This window comes from Drosophila obscura, unplaced genomic scaffold (genome assembly GCF_018151105.1).
Source record: "Drosophila obscura isolate BZ-5 IFL unplaced genomic scaffold, ASM1815110v1 contig_165, whole genome shotgun sequence".
In the NCBI taxonomy this organism is placed as follows: domain Eukaryota; kingdom Metazoa; phylum Arthropoda; class Insecta; order Diptera; family Drosophilidae; genus Drosophila; species Drosophila obscura.
Window position 1 is genome coordinate 2,398,144 of NW_024542752.1, and position 20,866 is coordinate 2,419,009.

At 51.5% G+C, this 20,866-nt stretch overlaps 2 protein-coding genes across 2 annotated transcripts in view; both read left to right on the forward strand.

Moving 5' to 3' along the window:
• Positions 1-20,005, forward strand: part of LOC111066338 — an 81,600-nt gene extending 61,595 nt beyond the window's left edge. Inside the window, 15 exon segments of the mRNA XM_041591937.1 lie at positions 8,754-10,555; positions 11,157-11,381; positions 11,457-11,590; positions 11,635-11,835; positions 11,901-12,446; positions 13,535-13,830; positions 13,862-14,106; positions 14,191-14,715; positions 14,798-15,966; positions 15,968-16,022; positions 17,549-17,679; positions 18,449-18,454; positions 18,822-19,589; positions 19,678-19,818; positions 19,883-20,005. Coding sequence (XP_041447871.1) covers positions 8,770-10,555; positions 11,157-11,381; positions 11,457-11,590; positions 11,635-11,835; positions 11,901-12,446; positions 13,535-13,830; positions 13,862-14,106; positions 14,191-14,715; positions 14,798-15,966; positions 15,968-16,022; positions 17,549-17,679; positions 18,449-18,454; positions 18,822-19,589; positions 19,678-19,818; positions 19,883-19,954 — 6,300 coding nt within the window. The 5' untranslated portion in view covers positions 8,754-8,769 and the 3' untranslated portion in view covers positions 19,955-20,005.
• LOC111066327 lies at positions 12,554-13,515 on the forward strand. The gene has a single exon (XM_022354840.2). It carries the CDS (start codon positions 12,624-12,626, stop codon positions 13,440-13,442), a length of 819 nt encoding a protein of 272 aa, XP_022210532.2. The 5' UTR covers positions 12,554-12,623; the 3' UTR covers positions 13,443-13,515.
• Positions 20,006-20,866: the final 861 nt, after the last annotated feature.

Here is a 20,866-nt window from a genome sequence, read left to right on the forward strand (position 1 = left end):
ACTGACGCCTACGCTGGCGCTCGCTTCCCCATTCTGTGGCAAGCGGAAACACATTACATACTCGGCATCTTGACAACAACAGCAGCAGCAGCAGCAACAACAACAGCAGCAGCTCCTCAGCAAGAACAACAGCGTGTGGGCGAAAGGATAAAGGGGCTGGGATTGGACTGGATTGGATGATGGCAAAAGGATGGGGGGAGCAGCAGCGACTGGCGACAACAGACGGAAACGGAAATAGAATAAAGTGGCTTTCTGGCTGATGTGTCGCTCGACTCCAGTCATGCCACACACCACACGCCACACGCCACAGCCTACCCCCCAATACCACTCCCACTCCCAGACGAGAACGAGGGCAGTGGCAACTCGTTTGCGGTTCTTTCTTGAGGCTACCCCTCGGACGGGCGGGCCAACAATTTATACCAATTGTCGGCGTCGTCGCCAACATTTCATTAACTTTGACTTATAGTCCATGTCCATGCTTGGCCTCCTGGCCGGCGTCTTCACTCTGGTTAATTACCCGACCAACACTCCAGCAGATGTTGGCTGCATGGAGAGTGCCGCCATTAGGGTCCTGTCCATCAGCTGGCGGGGGGGGGAAGGCAAAGACAGCCCCACCGTCATTACTCTCTGCTCTGCTCTGCGCTGAGACGCTGCTAATAAACTGGGTCACCGGAGCTCTCTGTAAGCTGATTGGGAGCTGATTGGGAGCTGCTCCTTGCTGCCAGCCCTTAGATTAGAGGCGAAATATCCTTTTGTTGGTGTGCTGCACAAAGTTCTGCTGCTGCCACTTGAACTGCGACTCGTTAAAACATGCAACCTAATTGTGATGTCTGAATCCAACAACAGCCAGTAAATCTACGTAAATTAAAAATCATTTCATTGGTTTTTGCCATACCCATTTGTTTTCACCCCTTCAGCAATCAAAATTCAATGTGTCCAGAATGTTTGCTGCTGCCTACAAAGCCAAGGACCTGCGCGACCTTCAATGGTTGAACGTTCTAGTCGTATATTCGATATATATAAATCGATTTCAGGCACATATTCCATTCGATAGACACAACTTAACGCCCCCCAAGAGAACTCAGCAGCAGAACTCTTTTTAGCTGCACATCATTGGAATTGGAATTTTCCCCCAAATAAACTCCATTTGGGTGGCAAAACATTTCCAAGGCTCGCATTATGCGACGACTGGGGTCTGCCTCGCAGCAGCAGCAGCAACAAAATGTTAATTCGAAACGTTTTATTGCCCCCAAACAAAAAGAAGCAGAAGAAGCAGAAGCGATGGATGTACTCGCAGCAACTGAAAGTGGAACTACTCGCTGTGCAGGGCAGGGGGGCGGATGGGGGTGTGTGCCACAAATTGCAATGGGGCCAGCACAAAAAAAAAAAAAAACAAAAAGGGGTGTGTTATTTCGGCACGGCGGGTAGGGGGCGTGTGACTGTTGTAAATTTCCGGTTTTTTTTTTTTGCTATTTTTGGAGCAACTTGTTTTATTTTAGATTTGGTTTGTGCTGCGCGAAAAATCGTTATAGAAAGTTATGGAGCAGAGGCAGTGTCAGAAGCAGGGGGAGAGCGAAAGAACAACAATCAGAGTGAATGGAGAGAGAGAAAAAAACCAGGGAAAAAAAGAAAGAAAAGAGAGAGACAAAGACACGAACAGGGCAGAAGTGGCGGAATAAGGAACAGTGGGTTGGTGGAGGTGGGAGAGCGGAGAAAAACACGCAGAGACGTGACTGGAATAGCATTCCAATAATTGAAGGCTGCGACGACAGCCAAAGAAGGCGAATTAAAGCCAACATGAAGTATGGCAGCCATTCCTTTATTTCCAGTACCCAGTAACCAGTCCCCACCTCCCATCTTTCACACCATCCCCCCATGCTAGTATAACGTATGTGTGTCAGACGTGTGGGGCCGTGGGGCGAAGGGTGCTGAGGATGAGGGCCTTCAAAACACATTAGTCCAAGCCTTCGTCCCGCTCTCGCACTTGAGTGGCTGAGTAGAGAAGTTTATGGATTGCATGCGCTTTAGTTGAGTTCTCCGAGGGTGCAGGCTGCAGCTGCAACCCCACTGATAATGGACTGACAGTGAAGCACCCCCACCCAGCCAACCAACCTCCAACCCACCAGTCCACCCAGCCCAGCCCACTCTCTCTTACTCTCCCTCTCCCGCCCGTTGTGCTAAAACTTTCATCGCTATCAGTTTAAAAGCTGAAAGCTCAAAGAGGCATTATGCCCGCTTGGCTGCGAACGGATGGAGCTATACATAGCAGTGGTGGGGGGACGCAACGCTCCTCTGGCAGGTTAAATGTATCCAATTTTAAATATGCATTAAGCCAATGAAAACTTGTGCCATAAAACCCGCTCAGCACGCACCAAGAAGTGTCAGAACCGGACCGAAATTGGCGACTGGAGATGGGGCCAGTGCTTAGGCATTTGGAATGGGTTTTAGAGGTTTGAGTTTTTGGGCGGGATTTCCCATGTGAAGCGTGCATTTTCAGGTAACTCTTTATCATCACACACAGACAGACAGAAGACACAAAACATGGTCCAAATAATATTAGCATCAAGTTGGAAGCTAACTTTAACGATCCATTCACAGCATAATTTATAACAAGTCAAAGTTGCTTTGGGAGACCCATTTGAATAGCTCAAATATTACCCATGGACTGCCATGGATATTTATTCAAAATAGACCGCCCGATAGAAGGGAAGAGTGTGTGATATATATATATATATATATATATTCGGAAGTGACTTCTTCTGTCTGAAAATCAAAAGGCATAGAAAAGTGGTAAAAAAAAAAAAAAAAAAAAAAAAATGGGATGTGATGGGACTCTTAAGCCGCTTAAAGATATTCGCATTGCTGGAGGGTTTCCATTTTTGGGGCTGCATGATATACTCAATCGATTAAAGGCGACTCGAGTCAGAGAGCTCTCCCCCAACCCCCAACCCCCACCCACCACCTATCCCCTGCCCTATCCACTCTCTTTAAATCCGTAAAACGAATGGAGCTGAGCACACCGTCGCTTGCTGTCAGTTGTAATTTATGCTGAACTGATTTTATTAATGGATGCTTAGGCCCGTAAGCAACACATTTTGCTGTGCGACTGTGACACCCATTCACAGCCACACACACACACACACACACACACACACACACACAAAAACCCAAACTGAATCCAATCTCAACTTTACCTGGCATGAGTCAGTCAGTCAGTTAGTCAGTGCAAAACATTTCAGCCAGTCACTCAACCGTCGAGTGTGTGTGTGTGTGTGTGTGTGTGCACAAGCCATATAACAAATTTGATTTGTATGTTTTTTTATTTGGCTTGGAAAAGGAAAGGGGAGGGGGGGGGGCTGTCCCAACACTTCTGAAACTTGAAAAATTGTATAGATAGGATTAAAGCAGGGGTCGGCATGGGCCCATCTAATGTGTAGAGGAAAAGGCGCTGCCGCTCACGTGCACCTGTATTCCAGTGTTTGGCAGCAATACAATGTTCCCTTTTGCTGCTGTATACGCACACAAACGCACTGCAGAACATGTGAATGTGTGCGTGTCGAACACTGCCTTGAAGTCACATGGAGCAACTCTGTTCTGTTGCGTGCAACTCTCATTTGTTCCCTTTTTGCGGCCCTCAGAAACGACTTTCATTGGAATGAATTGTAATCAATGGAATTCTCCACCTAGATCGGCCTAGATGGATTAATTGATGAGTGTTTTTTATTCTATCCTGTAAGTAGACAACTCGAATGTTTTAGCCCCATCCGCGTGGCTCATCATTCATCTATCCAAAAATCCAGAACTATCCCAGTGTAGAGTACTCTGTCCACTCTTTCGTATGCTTCATTCGAGTCTCAAGTCATTTTCATAAGAAATTCACTCTCTGAACATTCTGGAAGATTTTCTTTCACTTCTCATTCCTACACCTATTTCCCCTCAAGTTCTCTCTTTGGCAAACTTTGGTGGCACACACCGCACACCACACCGCGGGTTGTGTGGGTTTTGCTTTGTTTTGTTGCTGTTTGTCATGTTTGTTGTGCCCCTCGTTTGCCATCTTCGTCCTCATCTCCTCGCAGTCGCTCCATTTTGCGTGTCGCCATTTTCATTTGGCAAACGTTACAATTCCACCGTTATTGCTGTTGCTGTTGTCGTTGTCGTTGTTCTTGTGAAACGTTACTACTGGCCCACGTCGTCGTCGTCGTCATCATAGTGCTCATTCTCATACTTATTTTCATCCTCGTTCTCTGCTCATCCTGCTGATGGAACGATGGCAAGGCGAAGGCCCAACCGCACCACCACCAACAGCAGCAGCAGCAACAGCAGCAACAGCAGCAACGACAAACATCTTAGTCACTTTCACTTTTCATTACACTTTTCGCTTTCACTTTGTTTCGTTTCGTTTCGCTTCGCTATTTCGCTCTCTTTCTATTCCATTCCATGCCGCACTGACTTTCCTTTATCGTTGTGTGCCTTTGTCATGCGGCGCTTTGCCTGACGTTCTCCGGCCATCCCATTGGAACAAAAATTCACGGGGATTCGCCCGCCCCGTTGCCCTGCGTTGGATACCCTTTCAGAGGGTATTAGCAGCATGCGAATAACATACAAATATGCAGATAAGCCTACGGCTTCAGCGTTTCCACTGTGCAAAAGGTTAATCGATTCGGCAATCGATTGCTTCGCTTCAGCCCCGTCTCTGGCTCTGAGAGGCGGCTCTGCCAGTGAGAGTAGCGATCCTCTGACCATCACCTGAGACGGAAGTGATGCATTCTTAGGTCTTGCCCAGATCTTGGCCTCTTCTGCTGCTCTGCTGCTTTTCTGATGGTCATCGGATGGGCAGTGCATCCCCCTGTAGCTAGCAGCGAGATCAATCAATATAACAGATCAATTCGCATTTATTTTTGGCTTTGTTTTTCAGTGAAAACTCCTCAGAAGATTATAGGCTCAGAATATTATTATTCTCGAATTTAAATTTGTATTCAAAGTATTTAAATTACATTATGCCCACACACAAGTGCTTAACGAGGGACTTCTTTGCCCCTCTAATCCCCACAGCCAGCCACTGTCGATGTGTGCCAGTAAATCTCTTGGCCATAATTGAAATAATCCTTCAACAGTGCTCACCGTGAAAGCAAAAGCAAAAAGCAAAAAGCTTTTGCTGCCTCAATTGAAGAGCAGTGCAAAGAGTGGCGGGAATATTAACTAAACTCTGGCGTGTGCTTAAAATTATCCTATAGAAATGATGGATGGGATTGCGACTGCGATGGCAAAAGGGGAAATTGCAGAGCATTCAATGGGGCAGACAGAAAATAGGTACGCCTGCCTTACTCTCTCCCTCTCCAACTTACTGTTCTCGCTTTCCCTGTGACTGGCAGGAAAATATCAAGAAAATAATTGCTAAACATTTAGGTTGAAATAAATTGCCAGTTTTATTTACGTGGCACGCTGCACATGCAATTGCCAGGAAGTCAAACCACTCACCCACACATGGTGGAGCTGCCCTGCCCTCGCGTGCCTTGGGGCAGCTCTCTCTCTCGCTCACTGCCAGCTGCCAGCTGCCTGCCCGCTCCCTGCCCCGTTAGTTGTTTTGCATAATTAATGCCATCATGGGCAGAGGTAATTGCATCTAAGCCATTGCCCACGTCGTTGTCCTGCCGCAATGTGGCCATAGTGACGATATCAGCCCTAAGACCGCATTAAACCAGGCACCGCCCATCACCACCCACCACTTTGCTGCCCAAACCCAAACCCAAGCCATTGGCCATGCATCCATGCCCCAACACCCGTTCTTTGGCCAGTGGCGGCGTCGACGTTGCGTCAACATCAGGTGCAAACTCGTGGGCCCTGACACTGGCAATTGATTTTGATTTTGATTTTGCGTCGGACTCATTGCTGGAGCACAAAGTGCAACGGCCAGAGGCAGGGCAAGAGACGATGGGGGGGATGTGCACAGGTTGAAATTAATTTTAAATATTTAAAGAGCAGCCCGGGCGGGGCAGCGTTTAAGCAGACATTAAGCTAATAAAACTCCAAGGACGCGCCAGCTATACGCCCCCCACCACCGAAATGCATATGCGAGTGCTGAGGCCCGTAGTCGTGGTGGTCGGAGTTGGAGCTGGAGCTGGAGTAGATAGCAGATCCGTTCCTCGTGCTGTTAACTTAATTATGCAGCTGGCGGCTCTAGGACCCAGGATGTGTCTCTATGGCTGGGTGCGTGGCATCGTTCCGCAAGGAGAGAAATTTATGAAATTTTTATGAGTCGCACTTGACATTGCTGGCAGACAAAAAGAAGACATCAGGCCGAACTCTGTGTGTGTGCGAGTACATATATCCTGAACGTATGATCCCGCTGACAGAGAGAGAGTGAGAGTGGATGGTGTTGAAGGGGCGCCCTGTAAATCAAAGGAACGGCAATCCCAATCCTTTCACAGGCTGTCAGAGTCTGCTTAAGCAAAGCTAAAGCATCAAATTTCAAGGCTTTGGCACAGCCAAAAATACCCAACATGACAGGACAGGATCCATAGAACAGAACAGGACAGGACAGGACTAAAGACCAAAAACACATCAGTTCCCCACACCCAAACAGACAGACAGACAGACAGAGAGAGAGAGGAGCAAAGTCACGACAAGCAACAAACTAGGAATAGGAACTGGGGCTGGGACTGGGACTGGGACTGGAGGGGGCTGAACAGCCAACGGATTTGAGGCGACAGATTGATGTTGATGCGAAGAGCAGCTACAAAGATGGATGAAGTGGCAGAGTGATGGCTATGGCTGTGGCAGCCCATCCTCCACTCCGATCTGCCACCCACCAGAGGCCACCCATAAATGTCAAGCAATGAAAATGTTTGCCCAGATAGCCGTGCTCGTGTCGGGCATAGCCCGTAAAGAAAATGCTGCTCCATTTTGCTGCTGTCGGTGCTGCTGTTATACCTTGTTAGCTCTTGTGTAGATTTTGGCTGTGCAGCTCTCAGGCTGCCCCGTCACCCTCCCCCCTCCCTACCCACCATCAGCTGGCTCCATCTTAATGCCAAGCGAAGCGTGCGCCGCACACGAACGCTCCTCCTGCACCTGCCCCCATTCGTTTTTGTGGCATTCCAGAAAACGAAAACATATTTTCCATGCGACTGCACAAAGCGTTGCGGGACGCACAACAACGCTCACATGCGGATATCTCCATCTACGGACGGAGCGAAGCTCTGCTCACTTTTGGGGATAACCATACAACAGCCCCCCACCCAGCAGCCACCCAGCAGCCACCCAGTAGCCACCCAGCAGCCACACAGCCACCCAGCCACCCAGCCACGCTGAATGTGTGTGTTGTGCCTGGTGCCTTGTGCCTTGTGCCTTGTGCCTTGTGCCTTGTGGGTATTTTTTCTATGGTGTTTTCCCTAGGTTTTCATTCTGTTTTTGTTGTTGTTTGTTTGTTCGTTTTGGTCGTACTTTTGGTGCTTTTTTCCCCAACTCTGCGTTGTTGTTGTTGCTGTTAATCCTTTTCGAAATTTTTAGTTTGATTGTTGAGAAAATATTTTAAGCCCCAGGCAAACACACATATTACACACCGCACGCATTAGCATAACGCGGGGAGGGTGGTGGCGGGGGGCATGGGAATGGAATACTCGCATGGGTACGTCGTGTTGCAGAGGGGAATGAAATGGTGGTAGCGGGACTGCTGGATCGGAATGGAATGCAATGGAGTACAGTGGGTGAGCCCCGCAGGGGGGGAATGCGCCATAGAGAGCTGTTCTAGCTTTAAGGCGATTTAATGTGAGGCTATTTTGGGTCCACATACGATCCAAACATATTTCCTGAAGCGGCAACTTGGCATCCACTCACAGTCCACATACCATCCACGCAGCATCCACGCCAGCCTCTCTGGCAAATTATACGCACATTTCTGTTGCTTGCCACTTGGGATCCACTCACAGTCCACACACGTTCCACACTATTATACCCCAGTCGATTTAACACTAGCATCAGTGACATACTCCTAGAGGAAATAACCTATTTCTGTCAGAGTCCATATAAGTTACACATAGGTTCCACATATGTTCCATATAGCATGTGTTCAACATCGATTCCACATCGATTCCAAATAGGTTTACATAGGCTCCACATATGCTCCACATAGGTTCCACATTAGAAATACATGTATTATGCCTTTTATTAAGTTCCACACCATGAAAGAGCCTCAACGCTTCTTAATTGGCATACCACCGGCAGGAAAAAGAACTTCCTCCCCTGCGAATTAAGCAAATTAAGTCCGATAAATGGTTGGCCATTGCAATTGCGCGCCGACAATGGAGGCAAGCCGTCAGCAAACGCTCTCAATGACATTGATTGGCTGCCGTTGCCGTTGCCACTGCCACTGCCACGTGGGCTGGGGGGACTCGTGTTTCGCATTCCGTTTTGGTCAGGACAATTAAATATTTGCCTGTCTTATAACTGGCGCATGTTTCTGTACAGCTTGTCCTGCCAATACGACCCTCGCCCATACGACCCAAGCCCATGCTCATGCCAGGGCGTGGGCAGGGGCAGAGGCATGGGCAGGCAGCAGTCGCGACAGAACTCGTTACTGTCACGGCCTGGTGCCGCTCGGACATGACAAAGGTTGACATTGTGCCTGCATTTATTAAAACAACTGCCATCAGGAGGCGTAACATGGCCCCCAATGCTCCCCCCAACTCTGACGCCCACTCCAGCCCACTCTCTGTCTCTTACTCACTCTCTCTGTCTGTCTCTCTCTCTGGTTACAGTTTATTGGCAACAATAATGGTCAGCACAACATTGACAACATTGGCTGCTGGACAAACAACTAGTAGCAATAATCATCATCACCACCACCATCATCACCACCAGCAGCAGCAGCAGCAGCAACAGCAGCAACATCAGCAACTGCAACAGCAGCAGCAACAGCAACAGTTGCCCTACGAGCGACTGCCGCCACACGCCACAGCTTCCACAGGGGGGCCAGCAGGATCACTTGCAGCAGCAACCGCCAGCAACCAGTCGCGCAGCTTCTATGCGCTGAACGGTCTGGAGCACGACTGCGACGGCAACAGCAGCAGCAGCTATCCACAGCAGCAACAGCAGCAGCCCTCTCCTTCGATCAACGATCAGATCAGCCTGCTCTTCCCAAAGTGCCGGCCCAAGCAGCAGCTGCATCATCATCCACAGCAGCATCATCATTCACAGCTGCAGCAACAGCAGCAGCAGCAGCAGCAGCAGCAGCAGCGACATGAGCTCCACACGGATGTAAATCTTAACAGAAGCAGCAGCCCCACCACTGTAGCAGTCACTACGACCACGGATCCCGCTGCCACGCCCACCAGCACCACGCCCAGCTACTACAAGAGCGTGAACATCATAACACAGTCGCCGCCGCCGCACTCGGCCTCGTCACACTCCTCGGAGTCGCTCTCCTCGGTGACGCCGCGCATATCCACAAATCCGTTCCTGTGCGCCCCACTGACGCCGCCCACACCGCCGCCACCGCCGCTGCTGCACAGCTCCGCTGCACTTCCAGTCGAGGGCGAGCCAGAGGGATCGCACGCATCCAAGGACGGAGGATCTGGCGTTGCTGCTGGTGGAGCGCGTGCCGGAGCTGAAGAGGAGGAGGAAGTAGACGAGACCGTACTGGCGGCAGGCTATCCGGCCTCATTCTACTACCACACGGGCGACAGCAGACGGGGCCAGAGCACCAACTACCCCGAGATGCCGCGCAAACGGAGCACAGGCCTGCCCACCAGCGCCAGTGCCAGCGCCATCAGCAGCAGCAGCAGGCAGCAGCCACTGCACAACGGCGGCGGCAGCAACGTGAACGGAACTGCCAGCAATGGCAATACCCCGAATATCCAGGCACAGAGCCAGAGCCAGAGCCAGAATCCCTTCATCAAGGAGAACTACTGGGATGCAGCTCCCATGCGTGCCAGCTCCCTGCTGCACTCTCCCACGGAATACGCTGAGGAGCAGCAGCAGCAGCATCAACAGCAGCAACATCTTCAAGCCTCTGCCCGGCGGGCATACCACCAACAGCGGGAGCAGATGGCCACACAGCTGTACGGCTTGGCCCAGCGACAGGCAACGCAGCAGCAGCCGCCAGCGCACATCCTACGGGTTGGACGGAGCCCGATCAGCCGCAGCTACACGGTACCCCAGCAGCAGCAGCAACAGCCGCAGCAGCCGCAGCAATCCGTAAACAATGCCTGTGCGGACGGACTGACCCCACTGGCCAGCCACTATCTGTACGGTAGCAAATCCTCGCTGGACCAGCATGGGGCCGGCGACTGGGAGCCGCGGGAGCAGCGCAAACTGAGGATGCGCGAGGAGCGAGAGCGGGAAAGGGAGCACCTGTTGCTGGAGCAGGAGGTGCAGGCGGCACGGGAAAACCACATGACCCACTTGGCGGGGCAGCAGCAGCAGCAGCGCAAGCGACATGGACACGGCGAGGAGAGGGAACGTGAAAGGGAAAGGGAACGCGATCATCGTCTGGTGAATGGCAGCGCCACAGGCAATGAGGCATTGTACGGATCGGCAGATCCCGGCGAGAGCTGGCAGCGTAAGTATTAAGCCACATAGTATTCAGTGGGCAGACAGACTCCGCTGGAGTAGGTGAAGGTGTATGGGTCCAGTCCGCCGTACTCTGGGCCACCACATTTGCCGCCTGAAGAGCTCTCAGGCAGAGAGCGGTTGAGTGCCCAATGTCCGATGCCGGAGGCCATGCTCTCAACCATTTTAGGGCAGCATGTGAATCGCTTCCGACTGGCTGAATAGCCAGAGCCATTGATGTTCGGGGTCCGTGTTCGGGGTCCGGGTAATTGAATTGCAAATCAAGCGTAATGAAGTGTACGGCAAACATGAACAAATGGAGCACAAATGGTCAAAGGGGGAACGGGACCGGGACACGGGACAAAGCAGAGCAGTAGGAAATGCTCCAAAGTGGAATTTAATTGATTGCAATTAATTGGAATGCCAAGCAAGCGGGCTGATATCTGTTCTGCCCCACCACCGTGGTGGGTGTTGGGGAGGGCACCACCTCAATCATTACTCATCCATTAGCATTGCCAATTGCCACTTTCCATTACCATTGCCCGATTCGTCGCCCCCTCACCTCATAGCCACTCAGCCACTCAGCCACTCATGCGGTTTGTGCCTTGCAGATCTGCGTGTGACGACCGAAGCGAATGTGAGCGAGGAGGGCTGCAAGCATGCCAGCAAGCTCATTGAGAAGACCCTGACGATGCCACAGTCGCAGTTGCAGCTGCAACTGCAGTCCGGCCTGAGGAGCCTTGAGGAGGCGGCCCTGTATCGGGAGCACAAGCTGGATGCCTGGCAACTGGAGCGCAACTACACGCTGGCCGTGGAGTCGCGTCACGGCATTATAGGTGCGACAGCAAGCACGGCACGACTCTCTCACTCCCATTCTAATATGATTTGTCTCTGCCCCCCCTCCCAAATAGAATACGAGGGCTCTCCACGTCGCATTGGTGGCTGGGGTGCAGTGACTGCAGCAGCAGCGGCCTCAGCCTCAGCAGCGGACGAAAGCGAACCACCAGCAGCAGCAACAGCAACAGCAGCAGCAACAGCAGCAGCAGCAGCAGCAACAGCAGCAACGCAGCAACAGCAGCAGCACCGCAGCAGGCTCACTCACAGCTTCCCATGGCCGCTGTGCCACCGTTGAGCTCAACAGCCAGCACGCTGCAAAAGACAGCGGCCCGGGCAGCCCTTGCCGCTCTGGCCCAGACCCAGACACAGACCCAGACCCAGAATCACATTCAGAATCACTCGCAGGCACCGCAGCCATTGCAGGCCTATCCCGTGCGCCCGGGTTTCCCACAGGTATGCCCATGCCCCCTTCCGGCTTTTTTTACTTAACATTTGAGTCAAACCTTTGCCTCTTGCAGCGCATCCTTTCGCCGCCTCATCGCGAGCCACGCAGCTGCTCCCCACAGCCGCCGCAGCATGTGGCACCACAGCACAACACGAACACGAGCATGATGAGCAACCACAGCAACAACAAACTTCAACTGCAACAGCCGGTGGGCAGCGACACCAATGCGGAGGACACCAGCAACGATGTGTCCGAAATTGGCACCATATCCGATCTGACCACGCCGGAAGCGGTGGCCCTGGCCCTGGCCAATGAGGCCCTGGCAGTCAGCAGATCGGCAACGGCCACGCCACCAATGCACACAGCAGCCACAGCACCACCGACAGCCTGCTGCTCAACAACAGCAGCAGCAGCAGCAGGAGGAGCAGCAGGAGCTGGAGTAGGACTTGGTGTGGGTGTGGGTGTGGGTGTTGGACCACTGAGTCTACACACAAAATCATCGACATTTGATTACCTCTACGAGTTCTCGGAGACGCGCAAAGTGCTAGAGGAGTTCTTCAAGTGCCCCTCGACCGACGAGCAGCCCATCATGGAGAACGGCAGCGATGTGGACAGCATTGTGAGTACTCCTCAGGGCTGCACTCAAGCAACTGCCTGTCCCAGTCCTGCCACAGTCCTGTACCTGTCCTGTACTTTTGTATAAGTAAACTGCGATCTCTACTTCACTCTCTACAACTTGTTCAGCCCCCCACCCCAATTGAGTTTGCGTTAAATTCTAGAGTTTGAAATTTGAAAAATGCCCCGCGTGCCGTACACTTGGCGCCAGCCGGACTTCCCTGGCGATGGCAGCGATCTGGCCTGGCTGCAGCCCACGCTGCTCATCATTTGCCCCAAGGCCAATCTGGAGAAGGCCATAGAGCCGCTGCTGCGCACCCTCAAGCAGCCGCTCGCGCCCCGCACTGTGGCGGCCGTCTGCGTGCACGAGACGATGCGCTCGGCCTTCCAGGAGAAGGTCTGCCAGTCGCTGGAAATGCTGCACACCCAGGTGCAGAGCCACGACTACTATGCGCGGGCACTGCGCACCATTGGCTGTCTGCGCGCGGAGACGGTGGGCCTGCAGCAGACCGACAAGATTGGCTTCCAGAGCAAGCTGGCCCGCGGCTCGCCGGTGCTCGTGTGCGGCTTCGATCAGAGCTTCTTTAGCATGAAGCATCCCAGCACTGTGGTGACGCTGCACACCTTTCGGCATGCCCTCGAGCTGCCCCAGGTGGTGGCCAGGGAGCGGCTGAGCTTCGCCAGTGCGGCCATCTGGGGCGGCAAGATGTGCGACATCTACGAGGTGGCCCTCCAGCTGCCGGTCATCCGGACGGTGTACCTCAACTGCCATGCGGTGCCGCTGGCGCCCATCGAGCAGTACTTCGCGGCCCGCCAGCCGCACGTCGTCATGGCCAATCACCATCACTTCGAGGTGCTGCTGCACGAGGAGCGCGCCTGGATCATTGTCTATCCGGCCAGGGTCGAGTGGCATCCGTCCATCAAGCCGCGTACCACAATGTCGTTCACAGAGCCGCCGCTGATTCTGAAGGGGAAGGACGTTCGCATGCCCCAACCTTGATCCCCCAATATTATTTGTCCCCCGACTTGGGAGAATAAATTCCGTTTACCCGAATCTGTAAGTTGATCTTTTATGTGTCTTGCCCTCCGCAGGACATCCAGTACGAGTTCCACAGCAACTTTGAGCGCGACGAGGAGGAGCTGGTCGAGGAGGAGGATGAGGACGAGGATGACGACGGCGATGGCGACGATGAGGAGAACGATGAGGCAGAGGACGAGGACGAAGCCGTTGCGCAGGACCCGGAGCATGACGAGGACTATCAGCAGCAGCCAGGCCCCTGCTCAGATCTGACCAGAGAGGCGGAGCGTCATGTCTACGGCGGATACGCTCAGCCGCAGCTGCAGATGCAGTTGCAGTTGCAGCTGCAGAGGTCAGCCCATGCCCGTGGGCGTGGGCGTGGCACGTAGGCCCAACTACAGCAGCGGCAGCCCACTGATGCGGGACTTTGACTTCTTCCTCGACTCCGCCAGCCGAAGCAGCGGCGAGCGGGACGGCGAACAGGATGGCCTCAATCACAACCAACTGCTGAGCACCGGCAGCGGCAGTGGGCTCGGCCAGAGCGTGGGCGGGGGCGGGGGCGTGGGCGTGGGCCCTGCCGGTGGCCACAACTACCGCTACTCGCCGGAGACCACCGACTACGACTCCAACTGTGGCGATCTGGACAGTGAGTAGAGCTTACAGCAGTCGCCATGTGGGCTGGGCGATTCCATACCTCTCTCTCTCTCTGTTCTCTCTGTTCGATTTTCAGGTCTCTCTGGGGAGATGAACGGCGGCGGCGTGTCCACCTCGTGCTCGAACTACGCCAAGTACTATGCCTCGGCCATGCCCGTGCTGGAGGATGGCCTCTCCTCGGGCCACACCAGCGACACCGAGAACAACAACAACAAGAATCTGCAGCTGGCCGGCGTGCAGGGGGGTCAGGGTCAGGTACAGGGACAGCAGTGCCCCAACAGCCTGAGTGCCAGCACCAGCATCGGTGGCAGCGGCGGCATCTCCATGCTGATGGACATGAAGCGCCTGTCCACCAACAACAGCCTCAATAGCATGCACAACCTGACCACCGCCTCCACCACGGACAGCAATGGCGGCCAGGGGGGCCAGGGGGGCCACCCCGTCAGCAGTCCCAGTCCCAGCAACGGCCATGCCAAGCAGCCACCGCCCATGCCACAGCCCCGGGAGCTGCTCGGCCAGAGTCCCAGCCAGACGCAGAGCCACAGCCAGAACAAAGTGTTCAAGAACATCGATCCCGACCTGGACTCGCTCTATTCGATCAGTAAGTGTGACCACTCCACACCACACCACCCCACCCCATAGATGGCTCTACTACTAATTTTGTTTGTATCTTTTTGCTGCAGGTGTTTTCCATCGGCCGGACACGGTGCAGATGACGCCGCCGCCACCGGCTCCGGCGCCGCATCGCAAGCCCAATAGCAGCAGCGCCGCAGACATTGATCTGCTGCAGCCGAGCAGCAAGCACACGCCCCTGGCGGCGGCCATCAGCTCCACGCTGCAGCGCAGCTCGCCCACCACCCCATCTGGGACTGGGACTGGGACTGGGTCTGGGCCCAGTAAGCCGAGAAGTGCGGCTAGCAACGGCAGCAGCAGCAATGGCAATGCCAATGGCAACGGAGTACCACCGCCAATTCCGGAAAGAAGCAGCCTCATTCCGGCACAACAGCAGCAACAGCGATCACCTTCGCCGGTGATTAGCTCACCCGTGTGGCTGTCCCGGCACCTGGACGGTGGTGTTGGCAAGGGGCTGCTCGAGTCCGGCTCGGACAACCACTCGAAGAATCACAGTGCGGACGAGGACGATGTGGACACCGATCTGGAGACGGACCGGCTGCTGGGACACCAGCGGCTGGACGATCAGGGCTACTACGACGAGAACAAGAGCTGGGACCGCAAGCCGCGCTCCTCGCTGCTCTCCAAGATCTCGCCCAAACAGCAGATGCCCAGCACGAAGACGCGCAACGGCTACAATGCGCTGCTGAGCTCCACGCCGGAGCTGCTGCCGCCGCCGCCCATACCCCCAAAGAGCTCCACCGGCAGCGGCGGCAAGCTGCTCGACCTTGTCGGTGGCATGGTCCAGCGCAGCATATCACGCAGCTCCTCGGAGCACAGCGAGAAATCGCCCAGCAAGTTGCAGGCACAGCAGCAGCAGCAACAGCTGCAGCAGTCTGGCTCAATCGGCGACCCTGTGGATGTGGTGGCCTCGGCCGTGGGGGCTGCCTCAGTGGCTGCAGCGGTGGCAACGGCACCGCCCATGGAAAGACCCGGCAATGGGGGGCGGTGGGGTGGAGGATCTGAACGTTCCGTCAACGGTGGCGCTGGCATCATCAAGCTGGAGGCGGAGAACGGCGGCAGCCTCAATGGAGGCATCACCATCAGCAGCGCGGCAGTGACCGGAGGCGGAGTAACCGGAGGAGGCAGCAATGTGGCCGCCAATCCGGGCGCCGTCACCACAACAGTCAATGCGGGCAGCAACAACAGCAGCGGCAGCGGCGCCGGCAGCAACAGCAACAGCGGCTGCGGGCGGCAGCGGCGAGAAAAAAGTGAAAAAGAGTAAGAGCAAAGAAGGTAAATGCGTTGGGTGTACGTTTATGCCCATCGTTTGAACTGTTCCGCATTCCACGTACCATATATAACCATGCCCATAACCATAGCCACGTACTAGCAACTATATTGTTTGGTATCCCATTGTATATCCACTATGTGCCACACTGTGTGCGCTGTACAGTGTACACCAGTTGTGTAATCTGAGATCTGTTGTCTGTGGTTCGTTGATGTTGTTATGCTGAACAAATTCAAGAAAGTAAGCGATCATCAAGCGGCCCTGCCGCTGATTTAAATACCCCTGCAGAGAGTTGCCTGCAGAACCAAAAAGCCAAAAGCTGCGAACATTTATCCGATAGCGAAGCATACTCTTTGGCTGCTTTTCATGCTCGTAGTTGTCCGATTTTAGCAAGAATTTCCTTGGCTGGAATAGTGAAAATTATAAACCCAAAATGGCTTGGGCAGAGGCTGCCTTTTATGTCCATCTTTGGTAAAAGAATGCTGGAAGAACGAAGGAATTGTGTCATGTTTTTCCGCATGGATTTTCAAGATCCACTGCGATCCACTTAATTCAGTTTTTGAGTGCAGGCAAAAGACTGCTAAAATGCAGCACTTAATACTCTTTGAAGACTAGTTATTGGCATAGAAATTGTCTGCCTGCTGGTCCAGGCTTTCGGCTTAAGGCTTTCGGTGCTCACCCCCTGCAGGGGTATTTTTGCCAACGAATTGAAGTAACTCATTCGATATTCGCAGCCCAACGTACACCATTGTAAATCGTAATATTTAATTGATAAACTATATGAATATTAATCTATATATATATATACTTATATATTTATATATAATTTCTCTGTACTCTTTTTTTGTCGCATATTTATTTGCGTATTTTTTGCATGCGTCGTTCGTTCGTTCGTTCGTTCTACCAAAACCAAAACCAAAACAAAAAAAAAACCAAAACTCAACTCTTCATTTTACTGTGTCTGTGTGTGTGTACAATACTTTGTAAGATACAATTTCATTATGTAATAGCAACTAAGTTCCAACACTAACAAGAAAACACAAAACAAAAACCAAAACCAAAACAAATACAAAAGGGGCGAAACTCAGAGGTGGCACGGCACTCAATATCCGATTTACTCAGTGATCTAAATCAACGAATATAAATATATTTTGTAGGATTTAAACATTAGAATTGTGTCCGATTGATATTAAAACTGACAGTTTCGTAGCTGATGACTGCGACTTACTGACAGCAGCACAAGATATCCGGACCCTCGCAGCATTACTTTACTTATGACATAATTTTCAAATAAATAAACTAGTTGGAGAAGTCAGTATACAACACTTTGGGCACATAATATAGCTGCTGGGTATTCAATGGGATTCTAAGAGTGTCAAATAAAATGGGGATTAAGTTACTCCACCATCACTCCACACTTCACACTCCACACTCCAAGCACATACACTAACCAACGTATACTCAACATGTACTCTGATAATGCCTGATATGCATTGGAGCCCAAATGCTAATCGGATTATCTGTCTTGTAGGCGGCGCAGTGCTCATCGAGGGCGTGCTCTTCAGGGCCAAGTACTTGGGCTCCACGCAGCTGGTCTGCGAGGGTCAGCCCACAAAGTCGACGCGCATGATGCAGGCCGAGGAGGCCGTCTCCCGTATCAAGGTAATGTTCTCAACACCCAAAATCCAACTCCAAACTCCTTCGATTGCTCTTTTCTCCATTGGGTGTTTTCTTTTTCTTTTTAATTTTCATTAAATGCCACAGAGCAGTGCCAGAGGGTGGCCCAAGTGGTTTTAAGACTCCCCTATCAGCCAAAACATTTTGTGGGTATTCTTGCAGATCTATTAATATATCAGGACTTTTAGAACAATTCAATATAATTTTAATCTATTAATGTCATTAGCTTTAGCTAAAGTCAAATTTTAATGTAATTCATTTTCAATTCCCTCGAGTCTTCGATTCCAAATTGTTTAGAAATATTTATCGAAAAAAACCAAATTAAAAAAACTCTGCAATATGCCCACCGGCTGGAAACTCTCTCGACTCTCTGGCCCCGCTGCTGTCCCACCCAGCCCATGGCCTAATGCATTTTGTTCTAAATTTTCAGCTACTTTTGATATCCAACCGATCCTAATTTTTAATTTGATACCCGAACCCCCCCTGTCACCACTACCGCCCAAACCATTTCTGCCAATGAATACTGAGAAAGAGAAGCGCCATTAACTCTTTACTATATATATATATATTTTTTCATGCATTCACCTCCTCCACATCAACTGCTCCGCATCTGCGACGATCAACCACCACGCTAAACCAATCCACGTATCGCCATGCAAAAAAACCAAATAAATAAAAAAAAAAAATAAAAAAAAATAAACACAACAAAATATAAAAAAAAAAAAATAAAACCAATTCGCATATTCCACAATAGGCCCTGGTAAGTAACTGAAACACTAGAACACAGCCACCCACCTGTATGCCCAACAACCCCACCCCACCACCTCTGCAGTGTGGCCGAATGACAAGATAGTATTTAAATACTTGGTCACACTGTCGTCCGTCACACCTATCCCCTGATCGGCTCCGGATTTGCCTGATTTGCCTTTAATTAAATTGAATTGAAAATACATTTGCCCCGCTGTACATTTTTTGTGTTTCCCGAAAGAGATGCTTGCCCACCCACCAGCCAAACAGCCAAACAGCCAACAGCCCTGCCAATAAACCCACACACGAGTCCCGCCCTTCCTTACCCATTTTATGAGCTGCGATCAGCCAACTAATTCGATCCACACAACCGTTTTCAGGCACCCGATGGCGATGTTCAGCCCAGCACCGAAGTGGATCTGTTTATATCAACTGAAAAGATAATGGTGCTGAACACCGACTTGAAGGAGATCATGATGGATCATGCGCTGCGCACAATCTCCTATATAGCGGACATTGGGGATCTGGTGGTGCTGATGGCTCGACGCCGCTTTGTGCCGCAGGACATTGACGACGCACCCAAGCCAAATCGTACGCCCAAGATGATCTGTCATGTGTTCGAGAGCGATGAGGCGCAGTTCATTGCCCAGTCGATTGGGCAGGCGTTCCAGGTGGCCTACATGGAGTTCCTCAAGGCCAATGGCATCGAAGACCATCGATTCGTCAAGGAGATGGACTACCAGGAGGTGCTCAATAGCCAGGAGATCTTCGGCGATGAGCTTGAGATCTTTGCCAAAAAGGAGCTGCAAAAGGAGGTCGTTGTGCCCAAGGCCAAGGGCGAGATTCTCGGCGTGGTCATTGTCGAGAGCGGTTGGGGTTCCATGCTGCCCACCGTCGTCATTGCCAATCTGATGAGCTCCGGTGCGGCGGCCCGCTGCGGCCAGCTGAATATCGGTGATCAGCTGATCGCCATCAATGGACTGAGCCTCGTCGGCCTGCCGCTCTCCACCTGCCAGACGTACATAAAGAACACCAAAAACCAGACCGTCGTCAAGTTTACAGTGGTGCCCTGCGCCCCCGTTGTCGAGGTGAAGATCAAGCGGCCAGAGACCAAATATCAGCTGGGATTCAGTGTTCAGAACGGTGTGGTAAGTCCACGATCACACAGAGAGATATTGCGGATCATGCCCAAGTCTGGCTATATACAAACATATATTCGCATGCTTTTAATTGCAGATTTGCAGTCTGTTGCGCGGTGGCATAGCCGAACGGGGCGGTGTCCGTGTTGGTCATCGCATCATTGAGATCAACAACCAGAGCGTGGTGGCAGTGCCCCACGAGAAGATCGTTAACTTGCTCGCCACTTCAGTGGGGGAGGTAAGTGCCCATGACTGTGACTATGACTAAGGGGAATACTCACTACGATTCCCATTCCCCACAGATACTCATGAAGACGATGCCCACATCCATGTTCCGCCTGCTCACCGGCCAGGAGAATCCCATATATATTTAAGCACTGGGCTGATCGATAGATCGATGATATTGTTAACTACAAAAACCATATGAAAGATATTATGATATATATATATATAGAATGTGTATGCTTGCATATAGAGTATACATATATGTGTATAGGGTTTAGGAAGATATGATTTAGCTTACCTATATACATACATATATATCTACATATATAATATATTGATTTTTTTTTTTTTGTTAATAAACTAAATAAAAATGTCGATCGGGGCGACAGCAACAGCAGGGGTAAGCAACAAGCGACAAAGACAAAGACAACACCACATGGCACGCCTTTTTGCAAAAAAAAAAAAAAAAGAAGAAGCTTAGTAATAATAATAGTCAACAATAAAATGTGGCCCCGATCGATGGAGTGGCTAAAACGTACATCCATAGTGCATACGTATAACTACTATACATATACATACAACCTACTCGTATATATATGAACACGATGACCTTTTTGCGAAAACGTCCTTAGCTTAGTTGAACAGCGACAACATTATAGAAAAGATTCGAACAGAGTCGAAAAGATTCGAACAGAGTCAAACAGATCCGAACAGATTCGCACAGTGTCGAACAGATTCGAATACAGATTCGAACAGATCCGAACAGATTCGAACAGATTCGAACAGATTCGAACAGATTCGAACAGATCCGAACAGATCCGAACAGAACAGAACAGCGAGTACTGCAGTTAGCCACCGTTATACCCAGCCCAATCCCACTACTGGGGCACTCCCCGGGCATATCCCCCTTCCTTACTTACATACAGATATAAAGAACCACACTGAAAAGCACAAGGCAACAGAAAAAGAGCGAAAAGCAGAGCAGAGAACCTTCAAGCTAGTCAGGCCCCCCCCCCTGGCTGCTCTTCTGATATATGCTCGTATATGGTATATATATACTC